Below are 25,921 nucleotides of genomic sequence, written 5' to 3' on the forward strand. Positions count from 1 at the left end.
GGGGAATATAGATGAAAGATGCTAGTGCAAGTCTTTCGATCGTGTGAGGAGTCCTTAGTGATTTTCAGCCTTTATGCTTAATTTATTGGTATATATATCTCGGGGATAGATCTGAGGCTAAACGTTTGGTGCTGTTGTCGTGGTCTGAGTGGAGCATATAAATACTCATCCTCTTGCGTGGGCTGGCCTGCATCCTACATGAATGTACATCTATGTCCCCTCGCCAACATAAACCGGTCACGTGTAACCACAACCTGACCCGGTAATTAGCTTAGATGGTTGTCCTTAATCTAGATCGCTGTTCTGTATTTGTAATATTAAGGATGATTGTTTTCTACTCCCTTTCAGTAGGAAGGGCCTTTTATCTAATCTTAAGCTACAAAATGTAGTTAATGTTAAATCTACCCCATGCTGATTCAGTGTATAGTGTTGCTAAACATGGAGTTTTCTAAATATATTCTCCAAACGAATTTACCTATCTTTTTTTTGTGAGAAATCCTTCAGGATTTAGGATGTCTTTTCAACGAAATTTTGTGTAGCTTTAAAAACACCTCTCATAAAAAACTTCAAAGAAAAGTATATAATCTGAAAAATTCCTCTTACTCGATTGTCAATCTATAAAAAGGCACACTACAAAAATTAGCCGTTCATAAAAATTCCTTTACAAGCAAAAAATTAGTTGTAGGTTATTAACTATATTTATCATTAGAATTAAAAACATTAGGAAAAGAAGTGACCCAAAAATATAAATGTACCCTAAAGGTTTTGCTCACTCTGACTTTTACTAAAAATTAACCTTTAGTTTATTTGTGAAAATTGTCACCGAAATATTAGTAACTCGTGTTTTTAAGTTAATAACCACAAGAGTTTATTACTTAAGTTATTGCTATCTCATACGCATAATAGCTTTCACTCCATGAATGCATTGCGTTCGTTATCAATTGTGCTTCTTAGATGTACACATAAATGCTAGGGGTATTGATTTATTCATTCCACTTTAAAATTCTGACCTTTAATCGCATAATCTGGGCGTTTACGTGTTTATCTGCGTGTGAATGAATAAACTTGTTTTTGGCTACCTTACTTGTCTTAGTATACAAGGAGTCCTCACTTTCCACGTAATACAGCATAGATTTAGTTTAGCTTATTAAAATGATTACAACATGTAATACCTTATCTAGATTGTCTTTAAATCATAATTTGAAGATGATTATCTCCTCCATATGAAACATTGCTATTCTTTCTAGGCTCGTAAAGGAAATTAATTAACGTAGCGTTAATGATTATAGAAACAGTAAAATAGGATTTTCTCTAATAACCATAGTTTTTACCTGATTACGCTTACATTCCATATTGTAATTAATATGTTATCTTCCGGTGTCTAAACTCTACTTTAAGGTATTATATTTATTCATGAGGGCACGATAATTTTATTAATTCATAAATGAGAATTTATTGCTATTGTACGATTATGAATCGACGTAACCAGTTATCATGCCCTCCACTATGCGAGATTTATTTTCCTATTGAGGGACACTCGCACTATTATAATACGTTTTGTGGAAATGTCCATCAAGCTTAAAGTATAGTGGGGGTTGCGGGGGGAGAGGGGTGGGGGAATTAGGCAAGTTTGTGGATGGCCCTGAGCAGTGTAGAGCAGGATGTGAAGTATCGGAAGTAGTATAGAGTACGTGGGTCGTCGGAGTCAAGGGGCGGTAGTTACAAGTATGTCTTGTATCCGGAGGTATCTGATTGGAGGTCGGTGTGGGGCGGAGTAACCCGTGTGAGTTGGAGTGAGTGGCTATCAGTCTTTGTGCGTCAGTGAGTGGTAAAGTATGGTAGCGGGGGAGTAGCCCGGATCCATCGAATTTAGGGTGGGGAAGGTAAGAGGGGGTGAGGGGAGGGCGGCCCAGTATGTGGCGTTTAGATTGGTGGGAGAGGGAGGTTATGTCGTAAATATACGAGGGGTGTGGAATTGGGGGTGGATAAGGAGTAGATGGTGAAAGGGGGAGGTGCTGATAGTAGGGAGTGGTACGGTGTTGTTAGTATATTAGTCAGTGGACAGTTGGATAGTGATCAGTATCTGAATGGGTTAGGCAGTAATGGAGAGTGAGATATTGAAGTTGGGGGTTGAGTGAGTGGCGAAGGGGAAGGACTGTCTGTAAAGGATAAGGCACGGGAGTAACCGAGGGTCAGAATATGTAGTATACTGAGGGCGGATCGGGCGTTGGGGATTGTATGGTGTATGGAGTAGAGTTCAGGTGTGTAAGTGTATATGGGAGTGGTCGAGAATCGTGGAACGGGAGTGGGAGTATGCGGGGAGTTGCCAGCTACAGTCACAAGTGGGAGGCAGGGTTTACCCTTAGTATAGTCGTCTGTGGGGGGCGAGAGGTGTCGTTGAGTAAGTTCGCTCAAGGAGATGTTTAGTGGCCGAGTGGAGAGTATGTTAAGTTATGGGGAGTGGTGTGTAGCGGGGACGGTTCTTGGCTGAGGAAGGGAAAGGTGGGGGGAGGGGTGTAGTTTGGGGATGGGTGTTGCCAAGGGTGACTTTGTGTGTGGTTTTAGGTTGGTCTTGGGTAGAATTGTATAATAGTGTATCAAAGGGGACTAGAGGGAGGTATGAGGGGTGGAGAGGATGTTGAGTGGGAGTGAGAGGTGGGAGTATGGCGATAGTTGAAGGGGAGTGTGTCGATTTGTCTGTAAGGGGGATCTATGGCGCCAGGGGTGGTGGTCGCGCGCGGGGTTGAGGGAGCAGGGACGAATTGGACAGTGGTGATTTGTTGAGAGAGGTGGTTGTGTGGTGGTGGTGCGCGGGGGGGAGGAGGTGGGGGTCGTGAGGTGGGTGGTTGGTGGAGTTGAGTGCTGGGGGATGGGTGGCTGTGAGGTGTCAGTAGTGGGGCTGAGTAGACGACAACCCAAGGTCAGGGGTGTTTGGCTGATGGAGTAGTGGTGAGTAGGGTCCCAAATAGTAGGGCGGTGTTATATGGAGACGAGGGAATTGGGGGAGTTGAGTTGGAGCTATATAGTATTGTAGCAGAGGAGGGGTGTAGGGTGAAGAGGTGGTTCAAGTCGGAGTGCGTGACGGTTCAGTAGCACGGCAGTTGTGGGGGGGGGTCGAGGTGGGGGAGGTATGGGAGTGAGGATCTGGTGTACTGGGAGAATGAGGGAGGTTAAGAGTGGGAAAGGGGTTGGTCGTAATGGGGGGAGGGAGTAAGGGCAGTGTTCGTCGGTATGGGGGTGTATGAGGTGTTTGAACAGGATGAGGTGGAGTGAGCGTAATTGGGAGTTGGTGTGGGGTCGTGGGAGTTTGGGTAGAGGGGAGGTGTGGGTGAGTGTCAACGTGTGTAGTAGGACCGATAGGGTGCGATGTGGACTGGTAGGTCAAGTCCGGGAGTGCAGTAAAAGTAGAGACCGGGAGAGTTTGGGGTAGTCAGACGTGGCGAGAGTGATCGTAGTAGGGAATGGAGTGCGAGAGCGCGAGTACTATAGGCAGAGTTAGTATGGCGAGTAAGAATAGAGTAGGGGAGTTCGGGTGGGGAGAGACGGTGTAGGAGTATACAGATATAAATCTGTCAAATGGATTTAATATGTGATCATTGAGTGCCATCGTATATAAAATATCATTATCGTACTTATACATTTACTAAATATTTTAATCTTAATACGACATTTTGATGTTTATATTTACTGAACAAATTTGAATAAATTTGCGTATGTGTCATAATAGTTAACAGCGAAATGCTTGCCATTGTTAATTTTATATTTAAAAACATGTTGAAGTTTTAAAATGAAAATATAAAAATTTCATAAAAAGTTTCAGGGAATACTCTTTTATAAATTAAGAATGGGCATGCTTTTTCTTTTGCATCCTATTCACGCGCTTGTGGACATACACAAATTTAGTTAAATCTGCCCGGTAACTTTAAACTGCAGTTAAAGTCTTATTACACATGAAAAAAGTTTGTCATTTAACACTATGTAAAACTTAAATATGATTATTAATGAATTATTATGTAATTTTATCTTTGCTGAAGTATTTTTTTTGAAATTTAAACTCGTATTATAGAAATAATTAAAAAAACGTATGAAGTAATTGTGTCATGAGCAAATAGTGATCCCTGAATATTGAGTTTAAAAAACTAATATGAATTTCATGTCACATAAATGATAACATTGGAGTCGGGGGGGAACCAATTCCTCTGCATTTAATATCTTTTATAATTGATGCATTTATTCACACCTTTGGCTCCTTAAAAACGTATGTGATTGGAGGTGTAAATCCAGATAACACAGCGGTTCTATTGGAGTGTTAGTTAGTTAGTCGTGACGGTCAAGGCAATATAAGGTGCGACAGGTGAGGACGTAAGTCAGCAAGGTTTGAAATTAGAAAATATTATTTTATATCCATGGAAACAACATGGCTCATATTATAAAATTAAAAATTTATTTAAATAATTTGTAAAGTGTTATGTAGCTGGAATTTTCCAAACTTTAGTGTTCAATTCAACAAACAGAGAGCTCCAGAAAAATACCACTAGGAACACGGCGTTACAGCCAGAAAAAACATGAGGACCAGGATCAGGATGTACTTGTGATGAGTTTTACTTTCATTTCTTTATTAATTGAAAATTATGTATACTCCTTATCTCTCGTTACCCAATAGTAAACGTTTGTTCCATTTTTTAAGTAAGACTATTAACTCACAGCTCAAAGCACAGTGGAACTGGTTATCGGTATTGCTAAACAGTAATACAAATTAAATCTAATAGTTTGAACACAATTCATTCTTATGTTTTCGTGTTAAGAAAGCCACTAATTTTGTGTTTAGGTGTTTTGTGTATAATCTCTCTCCCTCCAGTACCCAATTATAGTAACAGGGGAGAATCAGTTTAATCAATATTGTCGCTATAAAAAAATATAGAACGACCAGATATTTGCTTGTGAATTTTCGAATAGGTTGTTATATTATAAAAATAATTTATATATTCGTTATATTGACCGAATCATTTTTTTTCACCTTTACTGTTTTATGGAAATCTTTCTAGAATTTATAGTATACAAGATATTTGTAGTGAAGTAAAATTATTTTATTCTTTAAATTTAATATATAAATCGATAAAAAACTTTTCATTAGTAAAATTTAAATAATTTAAACTCAGTTCCAAAACAGTTGTGCACATAAATATTATGTCCTATAAGTTTTAACTTATTCTATTAGTTATTGAAATTCACGCTAGATCCCTCTTCCACAGTACAAGAGGTAATAAAAGGGTATATTAATATTATACAATGTTAACAATGTCTAATTAAATGCAAATATTACATTTAAATATTGAATTTTATCTTTTATACCTAATAAATATTTAATTTCTTCTTCATGATAAAATATAAATGTATCGTTTTGGAGAATAAAGATTTTAGCTAAAATAGAGGGGGCACCCAGCTGGACTTGAACCATTGTCTTAATAACCGAATCACACATCTTCGTAAGCAATGAGAGCTTTACAACATCATATTAAAGTTGGAATTTAAATTTTTTATTGAATTATTAAAACACAATATTCGTTATTAAAGTTTCCTGTATAATACAACATATCCTAACAATACAGATTACGCGTAACTTAAATTAAGAAGTTGCCTTGTATTTAATAACGTCTCACGAGCGAAGGTTCCTTCTATATTCAGATAAAATAACTTAAATATAAAAATAGTTCTTAGCATTTTTGTTTACTTTTAAGAGCACTTCCATTAACATGGGTCTATTATTGCAGAAGTTGAAAGCCAATTTCGCTTAGTATTATACACAAAACCTGGATATCGCTAGAAAAATTTTAGCCTAAAAATAAACCAATCAATACTTGTGGCAGTTGTTGTGGAGTTCGAAATAGTAGAGAAAAAAGGGAAAAGAAAGAATTTTATTTTTCTTTGCTTAGTACACTTAAAAAACAAGTTATACATAAATAAATGTTCTATCAATGTCAGCCCAACCATCATTGTACAGTCCCAAACATTGTCCACTTCATATTGTCTGATTGTGAATAGCTGTGTTATTTGTGTGTATCTTGATAAATTTTAATTGTGTTAAGTCAAGAAAAATATTTCTCAGACAAAAATAATTGTTGATATTTCAGTGATTTTCGATACTCTACAATTTCGACTTCCTCTAAGTTTACATCAGCTGAAGATAAATGTAGTTATAGTTTTAAATTTTTAATTAAATCAGATCGTCATAGAAATAAAACTTGGTATGAGATTTTAATAATTACCAGTATTTGTTATTATAGTTTAGCACAACGATATATGGAAGCCGTCACCAAAGGTAAGTTAGTATTTATTATGCAGAGGTTATCATGTATGAATGTTACACTGGCTGGGAGTTATAACAGTTTGTCACATCAGCAATAATACTTATGAATATTTCACACTGAATCAGTTAAAAGTTGAAGTGTTCTATATATTTACGGCTTTAAAAACACACATACATTACTTTGTTCATTATCAATGAGGATGAAATCGTTAGTCATATTAGGGTTATCAAAGACTATAAACTCGGGAAGATATAAAATTACATTTCAGACTATCTGTATGTTCATGATCAAGGAGTATGTCACTTGATGGGATTTGGATGAGTGTTAGCGAAAAGTTTTGAATTGTATTTATAGGTTGATTATAATGACGACGATTTAGTCACAGACTAAGTAAATTGGTAGAGTAATGAGCACACAAAAAAGATGTATTAAAATGTGATATATTTACTAAAATATATTTACAATTAGTAACCAATTCAATGTACGCTTTTGAAATTTTAGTGCACAGGATGTACTGCATAGTAAATCTGTGAATTAACATTGCGCGGAATAGGTAGTCAGGGAGACAACCACACAAAGAAACTTTTACATCACACCACTCAGGCTAAAGAAACCCTGAGACACCATTCTAAGTTATATGTGTAAATGATGGACCCGTCCTACACCGTTAAAGATACATGCACCATTAAAAAACGCATTATTGTGTAGGTAAAAGAATAGTTTTATCTAGCACTTAAAATCCACGTATATTAATTTTTAAAGGATCGTGAATCTAAATGAATCGTTTTATAATTTGCCGGACTAATTCACGAGATTCTTCAAATATTACCGTGATCAGACGTAAACGGTTGTCTGGATTTTTTCAATTTAACAATGAAAATTTTTAAATATACTTGAATTATGGTTAAAAATTGAAGTACAATAAATGTTAAAATGTACAATTTGTGAAATGAATGTTTTTTTTTTTTGTTTTTTTTTTGTGTGTTTTGCAATGTTAACTACAAAATTGAGCCATTCAGCAGATTATAAAATCTTATGATTTAAGTTTTTTTCGTGTTTACTGATCATGGAGTTATTTTCAAAAACGTAACTTTTGACAACACTAAATCTCCCCTTCTCACCAATGTTTTAAAATAATTGAATTATACCTTAATAAATGATCAATATAGTAATTTGTGTTTCCTAAAAAACTGTAAAATTGCAGTTCAAATTCACTGTAATGTAGACTAATGCAATTGGATACATAAGAACAATAACTTGGATGAAATCTCTATTGGTTCATTTAGTTGAAGATATACTAGTCATAACATGTCATCAAACAGTGTCTCTGGATACTGTATCAAAACATTAATAGTTAATTTTAATTTTACACACTAATGTAAGACGAGTAACGAAAAATATTGCTCTCTATGTTATATATGTGATTGGGTAATCACATAACATGAAAACGGTTTATCGCGCCTACCGTAGAGGGTGACTTAAAAACAGCAAGTGTAAGTAAAAACTTAAAATAAAAAACAGATAAATAATAAATAATTGTATATTACATATTATCTTTTAATTTCCATGGAAACAACAAAGGACAGATAACTTCAACGTTTATCGAAAAAAATCATAGTATTTTGTATAAAAACTCGTTGAACCCACACCAGGATGAGTTGTAAAAGCAGGACCAGGAAACAAGTGCGATGGCCAAAACTTTGGCAAGGACCAGGACATTTTTTAATTTAATGTTAAAAGTCCTTAAACACGCAGAACGAGGAAAATTACAACAGAAGTACAAAGGTAAAGATCAAGACAATCACTTAAATATGAGTTATTTTAATTATTTATAAACTAAAGATTTGTCCTCTAAATATTCATCTTCCCAAAATTAGTTTTACATCGTAGTTTTAGCAACTATAATAAAAGCAACTATGCAATAATAACGTGTTTAAATTTAATAGGATTTAATCTTTAATCATTAGATTGCAGAAGTCCATCAATTTATGTTATGTAGGTTTGTAGATGTAGCTGTACAGTAAAATGCCATGTCAAACGAGCATGTGGTTTGGATTTTGATTTGGATATCTTTATTGATGTATTTGTAACTAGAGAATGTGCGACTATGTTTTACGGGACTTTTGTTGCCGTTCAGTAGTAGACGTAGCGTAAGAAATGCCTGCACAGTTAAAAATTAAAAGAAAATAAGGAAAACAGCTGAAACATACCCAACAGAACAATATGTATAAATTAAGTATATTATAGAAACAAAAAGGTACAGGTTTTGTTCGGTCATTTTTTATAGCTCAGTTTTAATAGTTATAATTTTTCTATATCGAGCACGTCAGGGAAACTCCTCCAGAATACATTATGGCCAGGACCAGGACCTGAATTTACAGATGAGTTACTCATTTAATTTTCTTAGAAATCACAGCATCTGCTCCTCTATCTTACACTACCAAAGCAGTTTACACATACTAATTTTAGTGACAGAAAACCGGAACAGTTTCATTGAAAACACTATAACTAAATAACAACAATTGAAATAGGTGCTAATCATTGTAATAAGTTGATTTCTAGATTTATTAAGGTCGTCATAGCTTTGCCTTAATAACTGCAAAGGTAGTGTTTTAGGGCTATTTATAATCCGCTCTGTACCCAAAGAAATACAGGGAGAATCGTTTTGGAATACATAAACGAATTATTGACGCATGGTGAAATTGCACCTGTTTTTTTTAAAATATTTGATGTAAAATCAATACTTATATAAGAGAAATATTTTCTTACTTACGCCAAAACCGCCATCTTTCTGAAGTATTTTCATGGAATAAATATGGATATTTATGTTAAATAAGTGTATGCTAGCAGAATAAAAATATTAGTGATCGACTATATCATGTTATTACACTGTTTCAATTATAAAAATATTTCTAAAAAGCAGTATAGGGTAGTTTTGAAAAGAAAAAATATTCTATGACTTTTTATCTTTATGGAATTAGTTACTGACTCGTACACCACAACTCTCTTCTGTCGAGATTTTAATCACTCACTCTCTTTTTGGACACCATTATGGCTTTCATAAATAATAAACATTACGCATTAAATAATTATAAATATTCTTTTTCGGAACAGTATTACAATACCTGCAACTTCTCATCTATTGGGCACACGCTAAAGAAATATTATTAGAATGTGCCTGGTAGACATCTTCTACTGTCTTGGTATTATGTGTTTACCGACTCAGGTATACGATGTAAAGGGTCAGAGTTTGAGTTCCGAATCGAACACACTATTCATTATCAATAATCTTATTATACACGGGTGCTAGTTAAGAATGGAAAATCTCAATATTCTGAGTCAAGCGTGTTTATAACGAAACTTGTGAAGTATTTGTATAATAATTATATTTTCATATTTTTAATAAATGTTGATGTAACTTCAATAGTAGATCGTATTGTAGACTACTTGATTTAAATATTCCACACAAATAACATAATAGAAGTAGTTTCTCAATACAAAGAGATAATGCATTTGGAGAAAGCCTTTATGTCCTGCGCAAAATATGTTCAAAGGCCTCTTTAAAGCACAAAATCATGTATATAATAGCTTATTCTTTAAACTTCTCTATTTTGTTTTATAGTGATACTAAGAAAAAATACTGTATCTATATTTGAATATGTATCTTATTTTATCTTTTTTACATTCAAACAATAAAAATATCTATGCCGTAACATGCGCAGTAAAAATCAAATTATAATTCCTTAAAGCACAGGGAGAGTAATCAATGTCAACTATGCAATAAATATGGAAAGTTAATTAAGCTAGTTTGACTACCCTATTAGTGTTAGGGAAGTGGTTTGATCTTCGCAGAATGGTATTAAAATAGAGATAGCCTTTCACTGTATCAGTCCTATACAGGAGTTAATAATTACAAACAAATCACATTAAAATATTTTAAAAAATTATTTAAATATATTTAATCTTTAATCACACTATTTTTTAAATTAATTGATTGCTTTAAATTAACCTATCAAAATAGTATTTTTCATATTTTGCATCCACGAAGGAATTATATAAATACAGTTTTAAATGTGCAGTGAAACAGTTTCTATTAATTTATAACCTGTTTAAAAATTAACAGGGGTTTTTTACATGAAGATTTTCTTGATCAAAAAAATAACGTTCGTTATATTTTTTAAGCTAAGAAAATAACTTATATTTATGTTTTTAAATCATTTTAAGTACTCTAAATGTACAGAAAGAATCAAGTTTACAATCAATTTCGACACATCCACAAAGCTATATAATATCCGTTCATACATATCTGATAAATAGTGTAAAGATTAATTGAAGAAATATTTTCGTATATTTTGCGACCTAAAAAAGAACGTGAGATTTATGTTTTTTAAATCCTCTCAGTATTTTAGGTGTACAGAAAGAATCAGTTGACAATCATTTTCAACACAATCGTCCAGCTATTATACTATTTGTGAATATATATCTGATAAAAAGTGTAAGGATTATTTGAAGGATTTTTTACGTATATTTTGTGAGGCTAAAAAAGTTTTTGAGATTTGTGTTTTCAAATCCTCTCAGTACTATAAGTGGACAGAAAGAATCAGTTTACAATCAATTTCCACACATCCATAAAGCTATTTAATATCCTTTCATACATATCTGATAAATATTTTAAAGATTTACTTGGAGAAATATTTTACTTAAATATGTCTTAGAGATATCACTCAGGCATTTAATAACAGTGCAATATTAAGCATGATTGAATTAAGCGAATGCTATTTGACTTAGGAATAAAATTCATATCTTATTACCATTTAATTATTTACACTCAATAAAATATTAACTATATTATACAGATTTGAGTAGACATATGGTCTGTTATTGTTGATATAACTAATTAGTTTTTGAAACCATCACCAGAGCTCTGAAGTTAACCTTCACATACATTCAGAATTAAAATTTTATATTCCTTTTTTGTTTCCTGTCATTGTACAAACAATTTTATTGCCATTTTGTAACACACATCCTGTAGTTTATAAAACATTTAGTTTCGGAAACAGTACGGTTTTAATAAAATTAGTTATCTTTAAAAAAATTCCATATATATAACGTAACTGAGAGTAACTTTGTTCCTATTAGTTATGAATAAAACAGATAATAATAATTTTAATTTAAAAATATTAATCGGAACTGAAACTACTATATAAGTTATTAATTATGTAAGAATTACTTAATGTCAGATTACTGTTTACAATGCTGCTAAATTACTTAAACAATCAGCATTTATTTACTAAGTCTCTCATAAAGAGGATGACGCTAAACTTCTAGTCGAAACGTTAAGAGCCTCTTAGGGCGTTAACAGTTTGCAGGAACAAAATGAAATCGCTACCAATGACTTCATGAAAACATAGCAGTATTATAAAGTAAATTGGGAGATTTATATTTTAAGATAAGAACTTTATTAATTACGCAAGAGGTGGAAATTGTTTTTCTTTTAGTTTTAAAAGCTTAACCGTGTTAAGATTAACATTTTTTTTACGTTTCCCTATCTTTTTCACCATTTAAGAAAATAATAAATAATAAATTTGAATTATTTTTGTAAACGTAATATTATTTTACAGAAATTAATTGAGATAATTGGATATTACTGAGAATATTGAATTTAAAATATTTATCGTAATTTAAAGGTAACTTTAATTTAAAAGAAACTCAACCCGGTTTGTGTACATTTGATTGTATAATATTACAACACTCGCCCAGGCCTCATAGAGGGATTTGTGTGATGGGTTAAATTATGAAATGGTGTTTTCAAATTTTTGTGTTCAATTTTATCCATTTGGTTAAATTCAGAAATGAAGTTTCCAAATGTCATGTTCATAGTTGTATCCGTTCTCGAGAATCATGTGGGTCCTAAACTGTTTTTCTACCGCTCAGCTACAAATACATTGATTAGATGACTGACCTATACAGATTTTGTGGCTGACCTAAACTTCTGTGAGGGTTTAATGTTGAAATTCCCTCGTAAAATTTTTGTATACTGGAGGGATTATGATCAATTACGTGCATACATTGTAGAATATGATTTAAAAACAACTTATAAAGCTTGTTTATTAATATGTTTCTTAAAATAAATTTAAAATTGATTTAAAGTAATTTAAGAATTGATGATTCAAATGTTTGTAAATATGAAGTTAGTTTAGTTACAAAAATTTACTTTCTGAAGGACTTTAGTACCTTTATCTTGCAATATCTGACAATTATTGTAATTAACAGTTATTTAAATATAACTCGAACCCGGATCTCTCACTTTCCGGGTGAATGTGCTACCATTTACACCACAGAGCCCTCACATTTTACGATTCAATTATTTTGTATTTGGCTGTTTCTTTCACATATGTTGTTTTAAATAACTAAAACTAACATATGATCGGAAGACCAAATACCTGTCAATGACTTTATTTACATTAAATTTGTATAAATGGCAATAGCCTTATTTTAATTTCAATAAACATTGAATCGCAAAAAGTATTGTGTGTAAAGTGTGTGTGTGTGTGTGTGTGTGTGTGTGTGTGTGTGTGTGTGTGTGTGTGTGTGTGTTCTTTATGCCGGTTTTGGTGTAGTAACTCTTGTGTTACAGGACATATTTGAATGACATGGTTTAGTAAATGTTCTTGATTCTCATGTTAAACGTTCAGATGATTAAAATAAAGAAATTAAAAAAAAGGGATTAAGATTAAAATATACAATGCTGTGCATAGTTACGTTTTCAGAATTAGTAAATTTTATTTTTATTAAAGATATTTCAAATTTTATAAATTTCTAACCAATATTTTTTTTTGAATCAATTAAGTTTTAGAATTCAATTAAGTTGAAAATTCTCTCTTAGGAGACATTTGAGGTTTTCAAAAATTAAATTAAAACTAGTTCTTGCCGTCCTCAGGTGTTAAAAATACTTTGATATTGTTAAAAAATGTCGTCGAGTTTTTTAATTCCTCAGTAAAAACCATACAAATTTAAGGAAGGATTTAAAAGTGTTTATGGTATGATTTAAGGTGAATGTGTGTACTAATCATAGAGATGTAATATCATAACTGTTTATGATGTAATTGCTACTGACATACAAATCCTTCCCATGAAACTCTGAATGCAGTGAAAACCAATAGTAAATGCTTTTATGTATAACCTTAGCATAAATAGTGGCATTACTGGCCATTCAATGGTTACAGATTCGAACAATCTCGTGTGTAGCAGCACAGCAGCTCTAAGCGTCACTTTCATTCAACAACAACGGACATCTTGAAACGTAACTCTAGTAATAAATTAATACAAGTTAATATGCCACCTTCACACAATGTAAGATTTCGAATTAATATTTCCCCCGACCTACAAAAATAATTATAAATACCATTATAGTTTTCCCTTTCTCTCTCTCTCTAACAAAACTATTACACCAATTAATTAACACTCTTATCTCTTCAATAATATTCATTCATAAATCACCAAGTCCGTCACGCCATTATGGCGGGTACCTTACACTAACAGTTGTAGAGGGGAGGGGGTCGGAACTCTTAGCGTGGTTAATGGCCGTAATTTCTATTACAATGTATTTCAAATTACTTCAAAACTCTCTAATAAATTGAAAAACTACTTATTTTCTCTACGGGGACACAAAAATGTTTTGTAAGATGAAATTGCAGTTAATTAAAGTGAAATATTTTCTTCAAAAGAGTTAGATTTGAATTTCGGAAAAATTTATTTAAGAAGATTAATGCTGAATTTATTCAATCACTTACCTCGCATTCTTGGTGACGTTCTTGCAGTCATTACCAACCCCACACCTGACACCAGTTGTGGTAGGTTGACTTCGTTTGCCCAGTGGGAGGCGAAAGATATTCTCTTGGGTTCGTGGCGAGGAAGGTTGTATAAACTTTTCAAAATAAAACAACGGAGTCGAACTAATATATGATTTATTAAAATTAGCACACTCTTTGGATATAGATTAATAAATAATTAGGTTTGATTAATACATAATTAAGAATTTAGAATTTGGCTTCCGAAAAGTTAAAATATGGATAGAGAGAGAATGAGAGGGGGGGGAGAGGGCCTAAGTTAACGTCTGTTGCGTTCCGCACAAGTTAGCCGCGTCCCCGAGCATCACTTCAACATCGCCCGATCCTCCCGCTGCCAAGGCTCCAGACCAATCAGAGCGCGTTTCGGTCTTATGATGGTACTCTGAGAGGTGTGCTGCCGCCTAGGCGATTCATTTAGTAATTAACGAAGTACATGGTGCTTTTAGACTGCTCAAGGCCTTGCGTACAACAACACAACTATAGCTGATTTCAGCGCATTCCATACACGTGGCTGCGACAGAACACACGGTGTCGTCGCACCACCGCGGGCTTCAATTTTAATGCATATACAGGCCTGTGGCAGAACTCTTGTCCCTTTCTTCTGAAGTGGCCTTAACGCCTATATTTTCCTATATTAATCCGGATGGCACTTGATGTGTACGGCAGCATTGTTACATATTGGGGAGGTCTGACCAGTATAAAAGGTGGTTAAGATAATCACTAAAGTAACAATAAGACATATTTCGTTAGTATTAGGTTAAACTAATTTATTTGTTAAAATTTTGGGGCGCTAACACCGAGTTGTCACAAAATGAAACCGTTCATAAACGGTCTAAGCGGAACTACTTTCCTCCAAGTTGGATGCATTTCTCATAGCAAAGAACAGAGGTGTTTTGGAAGCTAAACAATAGTATCGCCCTACTTTCTCCAGGACTTTGTAACAAATGCTATAAGTTGTGAGAACTATATTCGTCGGCTCCATACTGAACTATACAATAAATATATAGAATAAATATATAAATATATATATATATATATATATTATATATATATATATATATATATAATATATATATATATATATATATATATATAAACTCTACACCCTGCGCTTGGTCTTAAAACAATTTTTTATTACAATATCAAAAATTTGAATTATTATATAAGCATTTGTAGATACTAATACTGATATAATAGTAGATACTATATATATATCTTTATTTTTAGTATTTAATATTTATCGAGTTTTTTATCATATTATATGAAATATTTTCTAGATTACATTAGTATCTAGAGAACAACACTAAAACAACATATTAATTGGAAAATGCTAAAAAAGTAAAACATTGTCTTGCAAGAGGGCTTAGAAGGAGACGGAGAATGAAGTAGTGAACTAATCGACTTTATGGTCGCTTAAATGAGCTAATACAGCGGGCGTGGGTCGTTGGGCCTACGCCTGGTGGTGTAATCGGCCCCTATTTTGAACATCGTAGGATTCATTCCATTAAGGTCTGTAGGGCCCAACGGCCCCCGTTCAATATTATTGCTTGATATTCATTCACGGTCTAATTACACCACTGACCGTTGGTCCAACGAACCTATACCTGTAAATAAAAACTACAAGGTATTTTGGCAAACTTCCCTATATTTACAATTTAAAGATACTAAACAAATAGGGTCGTTGGGCCAACGAGCCAGTGGAGTAATCGAATCTGTGTATGTTTGTAAAATGGGTCGTTAGGCCAACGACCCTCTGTGAAAAATTACATTTCTTCTTCGGGTTCGTTGGGCCAACGATCAGTGGAGTAATCGAACCCTCCCCAAGTAATCAATACAAGAAAGACGGGGGTTCAGGTCACAGTTTGTTCGCTAGGTTGTAGTCGTGTACTCTGAAACGCCTCGACATTGGGTGACATAGGGATTGGTCTAACCATGATAAACTCAACGAAAAATAGTGGAGGCATCGATCAAATCGATAATCACTCCACACACTCATCATCATCTACACTTCATCGATCCTCACTCACTCAAAATTAAACGGATCAATAGCGTAAAATACAATATACGGGATTGATCAAATCGTGATTCAAAATACTGTTCAAATTATTTCTTGATTTCGTAAACTCTTAGACAGAAAAGTTTTTAGATTTTCCTCTTTCTACAACAAAGTCTTATTTCCCGTTTTTCCTCGGCGCATTAAATTTACGGCTTATTCCCGGTTTCTCCCGGTCGGATGGCCACTCTGTAGCAATGTTACGGGCATACAGGGGAATGGTCGTCCCTTCGACCACCGTTAATTCAAAATCGAAATCTTTTTTATTGCAGCGTCAGTATGTATATTGTATGGCAAACGTCAATGCGGGGTTTCTAAAATTCCAGGTATTCATACACACAATACACATTCATACATAAAATCTTTCAATAACGCTTCTTTTATTCATCGCCAATGCAACCCACTTAGTACAGTCTTCTAATTGGGCGGTCTCCCATTCGAATATCCAAAACTCACCCTCATTATAGAATGCTTTGAGACACCAAGAATCTTTTGAGGCGAGTCTTTAACGCCTTAAGCGTTGGGGAATCTTTAATTTAATTGGGTAGTCTGTTGAGGAGATGCACACCCACTTGCGAGGGTAGTTGTTCATAAACTACCGTTCTGCTCCATAAAAGAACATCTTATCCTTTTAAGCCCGGTAACATTTATCCCTCTCCCAGAACCTCACTGGAACACCCAGATAATCCCCTGGGGTGAATTAAATCACCCTTATCTACAGTTAAGGGATTACTGATTACTTATTCTCGTAACAGAAACAATACCCTCAAGAAAAGAATTACCCTTATCTTGTACCACCTGGTAACGTTTTGCTCCCTTCCTGAGATAGGTAACCATACACGTAGATCCGCTTAACTCCCTGTAAAACTTAATCTCTAATTTAAATATAAACTGTAAATGCCTAATCTCTATTCTTCAGCTTATTCCCCGAATCTGGCCCAGCGAGTCTACGGCCAGTTTCTAATATACGTTACTGTATTAAAAGACTGTATATATTAATCTTGTACGTATATTGGCTACGGATAAATGCTTGGTATATATAAATATATAGCTCTCTTTGGATTTACTATATTACGTTATTTTAAACAAGCAATAGATTCGACGGCAAACAATTACTATGTTGGAAATCCGGCTCGCAGTCATAGGAAAGTGGTGGTGCTCTAATTATATATTAAGACCTATCAGAGCGTTTGGGGTTATGACGACGAGCTCTTGCTTTCTTAAGCTCACAGTATTCTTTGTATAGACAAAGCCAATGAGCGTGAAGCGAGGGTAGGGAAGGTGACAGTCTGCAACGCGAACCCCCACCTTCTACAAATAGCCCACCCCTCTCGAGCCTCAACCGAGTACAGATATTCTCTACAGTCCAAGCGTCGCTGAAGAATACAATGCACTTCACTTGAAGGAACGACTTACAGTAATAAAACTAAGCGCTCTTGTGTGCAGTGGAAAGGGAAGTGTGGCGCCTAGATATGCGCTAGTCACGGTTCGAGCTAGGTGGTTCAGTCTGTAGCACTAGCAAGTTATTGACGTCATGCAAACTTCGACAGCCTAACTTAGCTATAGGCGGCCCTGTCTGTAGCAGGAACACGTTATTTGACGTCATACAAAACTTCGAAAGCCTAACTTAGCTATAGGCGGCTCTGTCTGTAGCAGGAACACGTTATTGACGTCATAAAAACTTCGACAGCCTAACTTAGCTTCTTAGGCGGCTCTGTCTGTAGCAGGAACACGTTATTGGACGTCATATACAAACTTCGACAGCCTAACTTAGCTCTAGGTGGCTCGTCTGTAGCAGGAAACACGTTATTGACGTCATAAAAACTTCGACAGCCTAACTTAGCTCTAGGCGGCTCGGTCTGTAGCAGGAACAAGTTATTGACGTCATAGCAAACTTCAACAGCCTAACTTAGCTCTAGGCGGCTCGGTCTGTAGCAGGAACACGTTATTGACGTCATACAAACTTCGACAGCCTAACTTAGCTCAAGGCGGCTCGGTCTGTAGCAGGAACAAGTTTATTGACGTCTTAAAAAAATCCGATAGCCTAACTTAGCTCTAGGCGGCTCGGTCTGTAGCAGGAGCAAGTTATTGACGTCATACAAACTCCGACAGCATAACTTATCTCTTTACTTCCTCACTCTCAGTATCGGTTTCCGCGCGGTTTTTGAGGGTGACTAATAAAGAAAAATTAATATTGATCTGTAAAGAAAATAAATACTGATTGAAATAGTATAGTAGCCTATTTGTAGACATTATAGGAAACAAAACATTTTAAAGACAAATATCTCTTGTAAGGTTCGATAATGGCGCCAAAAGTACTAATTTTCATATCGTTTCGTTGCATTAAAGCATAGTGAACTCCTGTATTTGCTGTACGTTTTTAGGGAATACATTATTTACCCTAAAAAACCTTTTCTCCGTTACATGTTGTAAATTAGGTTATTCATTATAATATAGGTTAGTTAATTATCAAGGTTCAAAATATTTCGGTTCAATAATTATGTTATTCTACTTACCTTATTTTTAAATGTTCGGACTTTAATTTGCTGTTTCTACCCTGGAACTAATGTTTTATAGAGCCCTTAAGACCCCTTCTCCATGTTTTGATAGAACAGCTGATTCGATGCATTGGGCCATCTAAAATCGTGGACTTTGATGCGGAAATTAAGTCTTTTAACCTTCCTCACAAATTCAAGCACGTTAAATCCTAGGATCTGGGTGGATAGTTGACTGGAAGAGAGTTTGACGCACCGCTTCAGAGTAGTCCGGCTGGCGCCCCAACATGCATAAACCGCATTCCTGAGTTGGTTTGTTCAGGAATATTAACAGTAAATTTGGCAAGTAATTCGGTGAGAAAGTTTTTGTACATATTTCCGTCAAGTGTCCTTAGAAAATTACGGGCCAACAGTTTTATATACCAGCAATAGCGCACCAAGTATTGAGGGTCCAGTACCTTTGGTTGGCTACCTCTCGCATCCAGTACGGTTCTGAAAAGCTCAGAACCTCATGTTGTGGCGGTTCACATCTCTATTGTTTTGGGAGGTTGTTTCTTCGCGCCACAAAACGCTGGGGGAAAATATTCATCTTCATGCACGTTTATAATTTCTCCCGAACTTGATGAAAAAAGGTTCAGCAGCTGTGGAGGACAAGCTTGTCCATACCGGTAAAAACTAACTGAACTACAACAACGTGTTCAGATTAACTAAAAAAGGTTTAAGACATAGCTGGCATTGTTATGTGGTTTGTTTATTAAACAAACCATCCCAGGCCACTAATAAATAGACCGCAATTAACGTTTAAATTTGATAGGAAATAATACTTTTAGTGTACGGAAAGTGCTTTAAAAACAAGTGGTAGACACTTTTGAATATCAAAAGGCAAATTTCGGAGAACACAACGGGTTTCTTAATGGGTTGAAAGACTGGTGGCAATTTGCAACATTCTCCCTACATTAGGAATTTTTTTTAAATATTTTAAATCAAGCATAGATATAATTTGTTATCATTTTACAATTCTTGATGTAAACATTGATTTGCCGAAAGATAAATATAAGGTAGGTGGAACTAAAACGACGAACGTAAATGCTCCAGAGTGAAAACAGTATTATTTACGAGTAACTGGCTGAAACAAAAAGTTAAAATTTATGACAGAAATGCTAACAATCATAAAACATTGTTAATTGTTTCTATGGTAATCTATGTTAAATATTTAGTCAAAATTCGAAATTGAAGCGTAAACATGCTACAACGTTTAGGTCCGATTTTATTATACATATACAGAATTCCAGCTGCACCCAAATTGTTCTAAATTACCCTCCACAATGATTGATAGTCAGTTAAAGAGTTGATATTAGAACGTCGAGCAGTTTTACCCCATTTTAATGGGCCAAGAAGAATGAGCCACCTCTGGTTCAAGATGGCCAGAGGTGATTGTATGGTTCCAAGCTGGAGAGTGGATTATAGTAAAGGATGGGAGGATAGTGAATCTTTCTTCAACATAGCGCTCTGCTGTCCCAGGCTCCATGACTGACAGCAGTGGTGAAATCCCTCGTCTGGACACCATTCTTCGTCGTAGCGCTCTGCTGGTCCCAGGCTCCATGGCTGACAGCAGTCGTGAAATCCCTCGTCTGGACACCATTCTTCGTCGTAGCGCTCTGCTGGTCCCAGGCTCTATGGCTGACAGCAGTCGTGAAATCCCTCGTCTGGACACCATTCTTCGTCGTAGCGCTCTGCTGGTCCCAGGCTCCATGGCTGACAGCAGTCGTGAAATCCCTCGTCTGGACACCATTCTTCGTCGTAGCGCTCTGCTGATCCCAGGCTCTATGGCTGACAGCAGTCGTGAAATCCCTCGTCTGGACACCATTCTTCGTCGTAGCGCTCTGCTGATCCCAGGCTCTATGGCTGACAGCAGTTGTGAAATCCCTCGTCTGGACACCATTCTTCGTCGTAGCGCTCTGCTGGTCCCAGGCTCCATTGCTGACAGCAGTCGTGAAATCCCTCGTCTGGACACCATTCATCGTCGTAGCGCTCTGCTGGTCCCAGGCTCCATGGCTGACAGCAGTGACGAAATTGTTTGTGTGTCTGGATTTTGCAGTATTATTTACATATGTGCAGCTGGATCTTTCAAAATTTTATATAAAGGAGTCGTCTTAGTTTTGTAACACGAGACTGAGGGGTGGTGGAGGGTTGATGTTCATGTATGTTTCTTTAATATTGTAAATAAAATTTGGAAAACTAATTCTTGTACTATTTTAATGCGTAACTTCTAGAAATAAAATATTGAGTAAATAGAGAAATATCAAGGTTTACAGAAATGTTTTCAGATTGTAAGAGCAGCAATCGCCTATTTCAAATTAGAAGTATAATATCTCTTTTACACTTTTAAACAAATACAGTTAAATTATTTTTTTTACTATCGGGCACTATGTTAATCTACAGCTAATTTTGAAAGGATAATACACAAAGTTGGGATATTTCAAACTCGTATAATCTAATATATTCAACTAGTAAGCAAGGTATGACTTTACACCTATCAAATAGCTCTCTTAAAAGCTATTTTTTTGTACTTAAAGATTCAGATATATCTTGGATGGTTGAGAAGTGGCGCCAAAAATTATGTTTACGGCGTTTTGTTACATTTAGTATGTCGTTGTGTTCTGCCTTTGCTTTAGGTATTCCAAAGTTTCTACCAATTCTTTTTAAAAACACTTTACGTTTAAGGAGAGTTACCGTAAGTGTACCTGTTAGATAAACATTTTAATAAAATGAGAAAATTCTTATCAAATTTAAACTTTGATGATTGATTGATTGATTGATATCTCATCACTTACCTGTGATGGATGTGTTTGATAACAAATTAAATAGCAATGTCAGATATATTTTAACCTTTTTTATTAATCTACACACGTGTTTGTACGTTTCGTTACATTTTACTGCCATGATCATGCGTATAAAATCTTATCGTATATAATCTTATCTTCATCGACTCTGAACCTTTCTGAACAAGTGATAAGAGATGATAATAATGTATTATCAGATTTTTTAGTTAGTCAGTGTTGTGCCGTGTCCTTGATGACGAGTATCGTTGTCTGTCAAATATGATGCCTTTCACAAAGAAGAAGCTTTGTGATAGGGAAGAATGTTGACGGTGATAGGGTATTAGGTAAATGTTTGCAGGACTACACAGCTGCTGCCGCGCTGTACGCTTGACGCTTCCGGACCGTGAACATTATTCACAAAAGGTTTAACAAACACTTGCTAGTCGTGTTCATGAAACTAGAAACACACAACCGGACTACAACAAAGTGAACCAGCTCCCTAGGCCTGTTAGGAATGATAAGGCACCAGGCCTTTTGGCTGCGATTCAGCTCAACCCTCATGACTCATCTAGGAGAGTTTGTTACCGATGCAGGAATTAGCCAACGACAGTACTCAGGTCCTTAGGACAGTAAAACGCACCCATACCGGATTTCACTACATCAAGCATTGCATAGAGATGACTTCTAAGAATGAAATTTTATTTATCAGCCCGTGATAACATGCACGAAGATTGATATTTAAGTTCTATGGTGAGACGAAGCAACTTTTCGGAGCAATGGAGAAATGAGCCGTCATAACATGAGGTTTTTAAAAGTTTTTGAAAAATCCCACTGGATGTGAGACAACCAGGTACCCGTAATACTTAGGTGCGATAACCAAATTGTTGGCCTCGTTTTTTTTTAAGAACACTTGCATGGACATTTGTTTAACAACTTCTCTGAAGCGGTGCTGACAAACTGTTCCAGTCAACTACCCCCCCTCCCCAAATCCTCGGATTTAATGTCCTAAACTACTACTTGTTGGAGGCTTAAAATACTTGGCTTATGCATCAGGATCCAGGACTCGAGAAGACATGATGCAACGAATCCGGGCTGCCGTTCAATCAATAATGGAGAAGAGTTCTAAAGGGCTGTAGAAAACTTATGTTTCTGGGTAAAACTCTGTTTGAGAAAGAACGGATTACAGCTCTTACGTCTGTAAATGAGGTTAGTTTCATAACGCCATTGTCAGGCCGAAACAGTTAGAACCTAGATATATGTATGAATAATAATTTCACCGTGTAACGTTAAAATTTAAAAAGTAAAAATTCAATTCACTAAAACCCTACGCAAATACAGGAGTTCAAAACTTTGCAATTCAGAAAACGTTACGAAAATTAGTATTTTTGAACCATAAAACCGAATTTTAAATAAAAAATATTTGCTGTTTAAATAGAGCTATTTAAAAGGCGTAGTGAACAGTGTATTTAGTACAATTTTCACTTAAAATCATTCATAATTCACTTATAAACTGTATCTACTTTTCACGAAGTTTTGAAATTTGTAGCACCAATACATGTTAGCTGTTTATCAGAAAGGTACGCTATACAGGTTGAGGTAGATTACCCTTATGCAATGTATAGCGTCTGAACCGAGAAACCTACCGTTTTAACGAAAGTCCCATAGTTCGACCCTAAAGGATTCGGGGAAAATTGTTTGCACCCAAATATGCCCCAAAAGGCACATTTAGAGGAACGGGGTACGGGGTAATTTTTTTAAAGATTTTCAAATTTAAAGCATAGTCTTTTTGTACTTTTTGTACCTTTGTAAATTTCGGTCGGCAGTACCCCCTTTCTTAATAAATTCTTAATAATATTAGAGTTGATCAGATGCTGTAGTATAGTGAAAATGGTTTTATAAGCCTAAGTGGAGTTTACGTAAAATGCTGTATTCTCTCAATTATCATTTTGTTATTCGGCTAAACTATTTCGTTGGCAATGTCAGTTTGAGCTCAGCCAACAACATTGTTTTACATACACCTCTTTTGTCCTTAATCATCCAAAAAGAGTCATTTACCGTAGATTTCGCAATAGGAAATTTTTGAATTTCCTACCTTTATTTTTTTATTTAACAATCCGTGGAGTAATTTGTCGGCTCAAAGGCAGAGGATGGCGAAGTGACCTTTTGGAACACTGCTCACAAAGTCTTTATTATTGCGCAATTCGTAAGGTCGAGCCACGTGTACGTGTTCCTGGTCTCGCGAGGCAAGGTCACGGGACAAGGTCATCGACTGGGGGACGCTGGTGATGAATGGTGGCGGTGCCGGTCTTCCTACAGAGGAAACTAGAAGCCAAGTCTCGGTGGCCATCAGGACACAATCAAACCTTGATCTCTAAAAGGCTTGATTTTTACTTTGCTATGGAAGGCGCATGCTTAACGAGGGATAGCTCTTAGTTCTTTCGATTGTTAAAACATCCAAGTAATTGTTAAGTGATGTTTTCACGGAAATATAGTGTATCAGGAACTGTACAAAGAAAGTAGTAGGAGATGTAGGTATCTAAAACCAATATTGTTTTTATTCATACACTAGCAGTTAATCGTGGCAGTTTCGAATGCCGATGTAAAATTTAGAACGATCGGTTGAATAGTTTACACGTGAAATCAATACAAACAAACAAAGAAACTCTCGCGTTTATGTTACCCGCACCTTCGCCTGCAATTTTTAAATTTGAAGTCTATAGTATACTTAGTCAAAGCACTTATGATGTAATATAATGGTCACCTATAATATTGTGACACCTCGGTGTTAACGCCCCAAAATTTTAACAAATACATTAGTTTAACCTAATACTACGAAAATGTCTTATTGTTACTTTAGTGATTATTTTAACCACCTTTATACTGGTAAGACCTCCACAATATGTAACAATGCTGCCGTACACATCAAGTGCCATCCGGATTGATATAGGAAAATATAGGCGTTAAGGCCACTTCAGGACTTCAGAAGAAAGGGAAAGGAGTTCTGCCACACCCTGTATATGCATTAAATTGAAGCCCGCGGTGATGCGACGACACCGGTGTTGTCGCAGCCACGTGTACGGAATGCGCTGAAATCAGCAATAGTTGTGTTGTACGCAGGCCTTGAGCACTCTAAAAGCACCATGTACTTCGTTAATTACTAAATGAATCGCCTAGGCGGCAGCACCTGTCAGAGTACCATCCTAAGACGAAACGCCCTCTGATTGGTCCGGAGCCTTGGCAGCGGGAGGATCGGGCGATGTTGAGGTGATGCTCGGGGAGTCGGCTAACTTGTGCGGAACGCGACAGACGTTAACTTAGGCCCTGTCCCCCCCTCTCTCTCTCTATCCATATTTTAATTTTTCGGAAGCCAAATTCTAAATTCTTAATTATGTATTAATCAAACCTAATTATTTTATTAATCTAATCCAAGGAGTGTGCTAATTTTAATAAATCATATATTAGTTCGACTCCGTTGTTTTATTTTGAAAAGTTTATACAACCTTCCTCGCCACGAACCCAAGAGAAGATCTTTCGCCTCCCACTGGGCAAACGAAGTCAACCTACCACAATATGATATAAACGTAGTCAAGCATACGATCAGGTACGTATTATTCTACAGTTCATAGTTAGACGATCAGAAGTTAAGAACTAACTCTAATATTACGTTTTGCGAGTATAGGAGCATTTCTAGTTAAAATTAATTATATATCCGACGCCAAAGCTGAGTTTTCCTTTTTCTCCCGGTTAAAAATATTTACAAATAAGTCTCAAAAACCTACTATGGATTTAAAAAATAACCACTTAGTTCCAGCTTCTGTGATTTACTTAAGGTTTAATATACTTATTTATGTTATTTATTTATTTATCACAACGGGACAACACCAATTTTACAAATATTACAAGTAGATCTGAATGAAACCAACAATAGATAATAAAAATACAAACAAAACAAAAAACAAACAAAACAATATCAAGGTAATTTAACAGATAGGAATTAATTGTAAAACAGACTACGTAGCTCATACACCACGCATCACTTCCAGCCTCTCAGGAAACCAACAGCATCCGTCCTGAAAGAAGAATTCCTGAAGAAAATTTACGGAGGAGAAGCCGCTTCGCCAGTCCTCAGGAGTCTAGATATGCCGTGGTTTTGAGTATAATTAGTTGGCTGGAAACTATACTACCAGTGACATAGTTGAGTTTGCTTTGTTGTTCCGATGAAAGTAATATATTTACCTACTTAGGACTAAAAAGCCTAGCTCGGTCAAAAATGTCTACTTCCGGGTGTTTAAATTCACTTCTTGTGTAAGTATGTTTACGGTGCCAAATTTGAGTTTGCTTTATTGACTCAATCAAGTATATATAAAGCAGGATATATGGGTGTGTGTCGATT

At 35.5% G+C, this 25,921-nt stretch overlaps 1 protein-coding gene across 1 annotated transcript; it reads right to left on the reverse strand.

Annotated features, from left to right (window-relative positions):
• Positions 1-2,597: 2,597 nt before the first annotated feature.
• On the reverse strand, positions 2,598-14,132 carry LOC124370893 (WAS/WASL-interacting protein family member 3-like). The gene is made up of 2 exons (XM_046829197.1): positions 14,102-14,132; positions 2,598-2,899 (listed from the first exon to the last, which is right to left on the reverse strand). The coding sequence occupies exons 1-2, from the start codon at positions 14,130-14,132 to the stop codon at positions 2,598-2,600; spliced, it is 333 nt and encodes a 110-aa protein (XP_046685153.1).
• Between the last annotated feature and the right edge of the window lie 11,789 nt (positions 14,133-25,921).

The sequence above is a fragment of the Homalodisca vitripennis genome, unplaced genomic scaffold, assembly GCF_021130785.1.
Source record: "Homalodisca vitripennis isolate AUS2020 unplaced genomic scaffold, UT_GWSS_2.1 ScUCBcl_648;HRSCAF=3118, whole genome shotgun sequence".
NCBI classification, from domain to species: Eukaryota; Metazoa; Arthropoda; class Insecta; order Hemiptera; family Cicadellidae; genus Homalodisca; species Homalodisca vitripennis.

Coding starts and splice junctions, on each gene's coding strand:
- LOC124370893 (XM_046829197.1), bottom strand. CDS start 14,132: ATGACTGCAAGAACGTCACCAAGAATGCGAG. Junction 2,900..14,101: donor AACGTCACCAAGAATGCGAG/GTAAGTGATTGA, acceptor TCGTCTACTCAG/CCCCACTACTGACACCTCAC.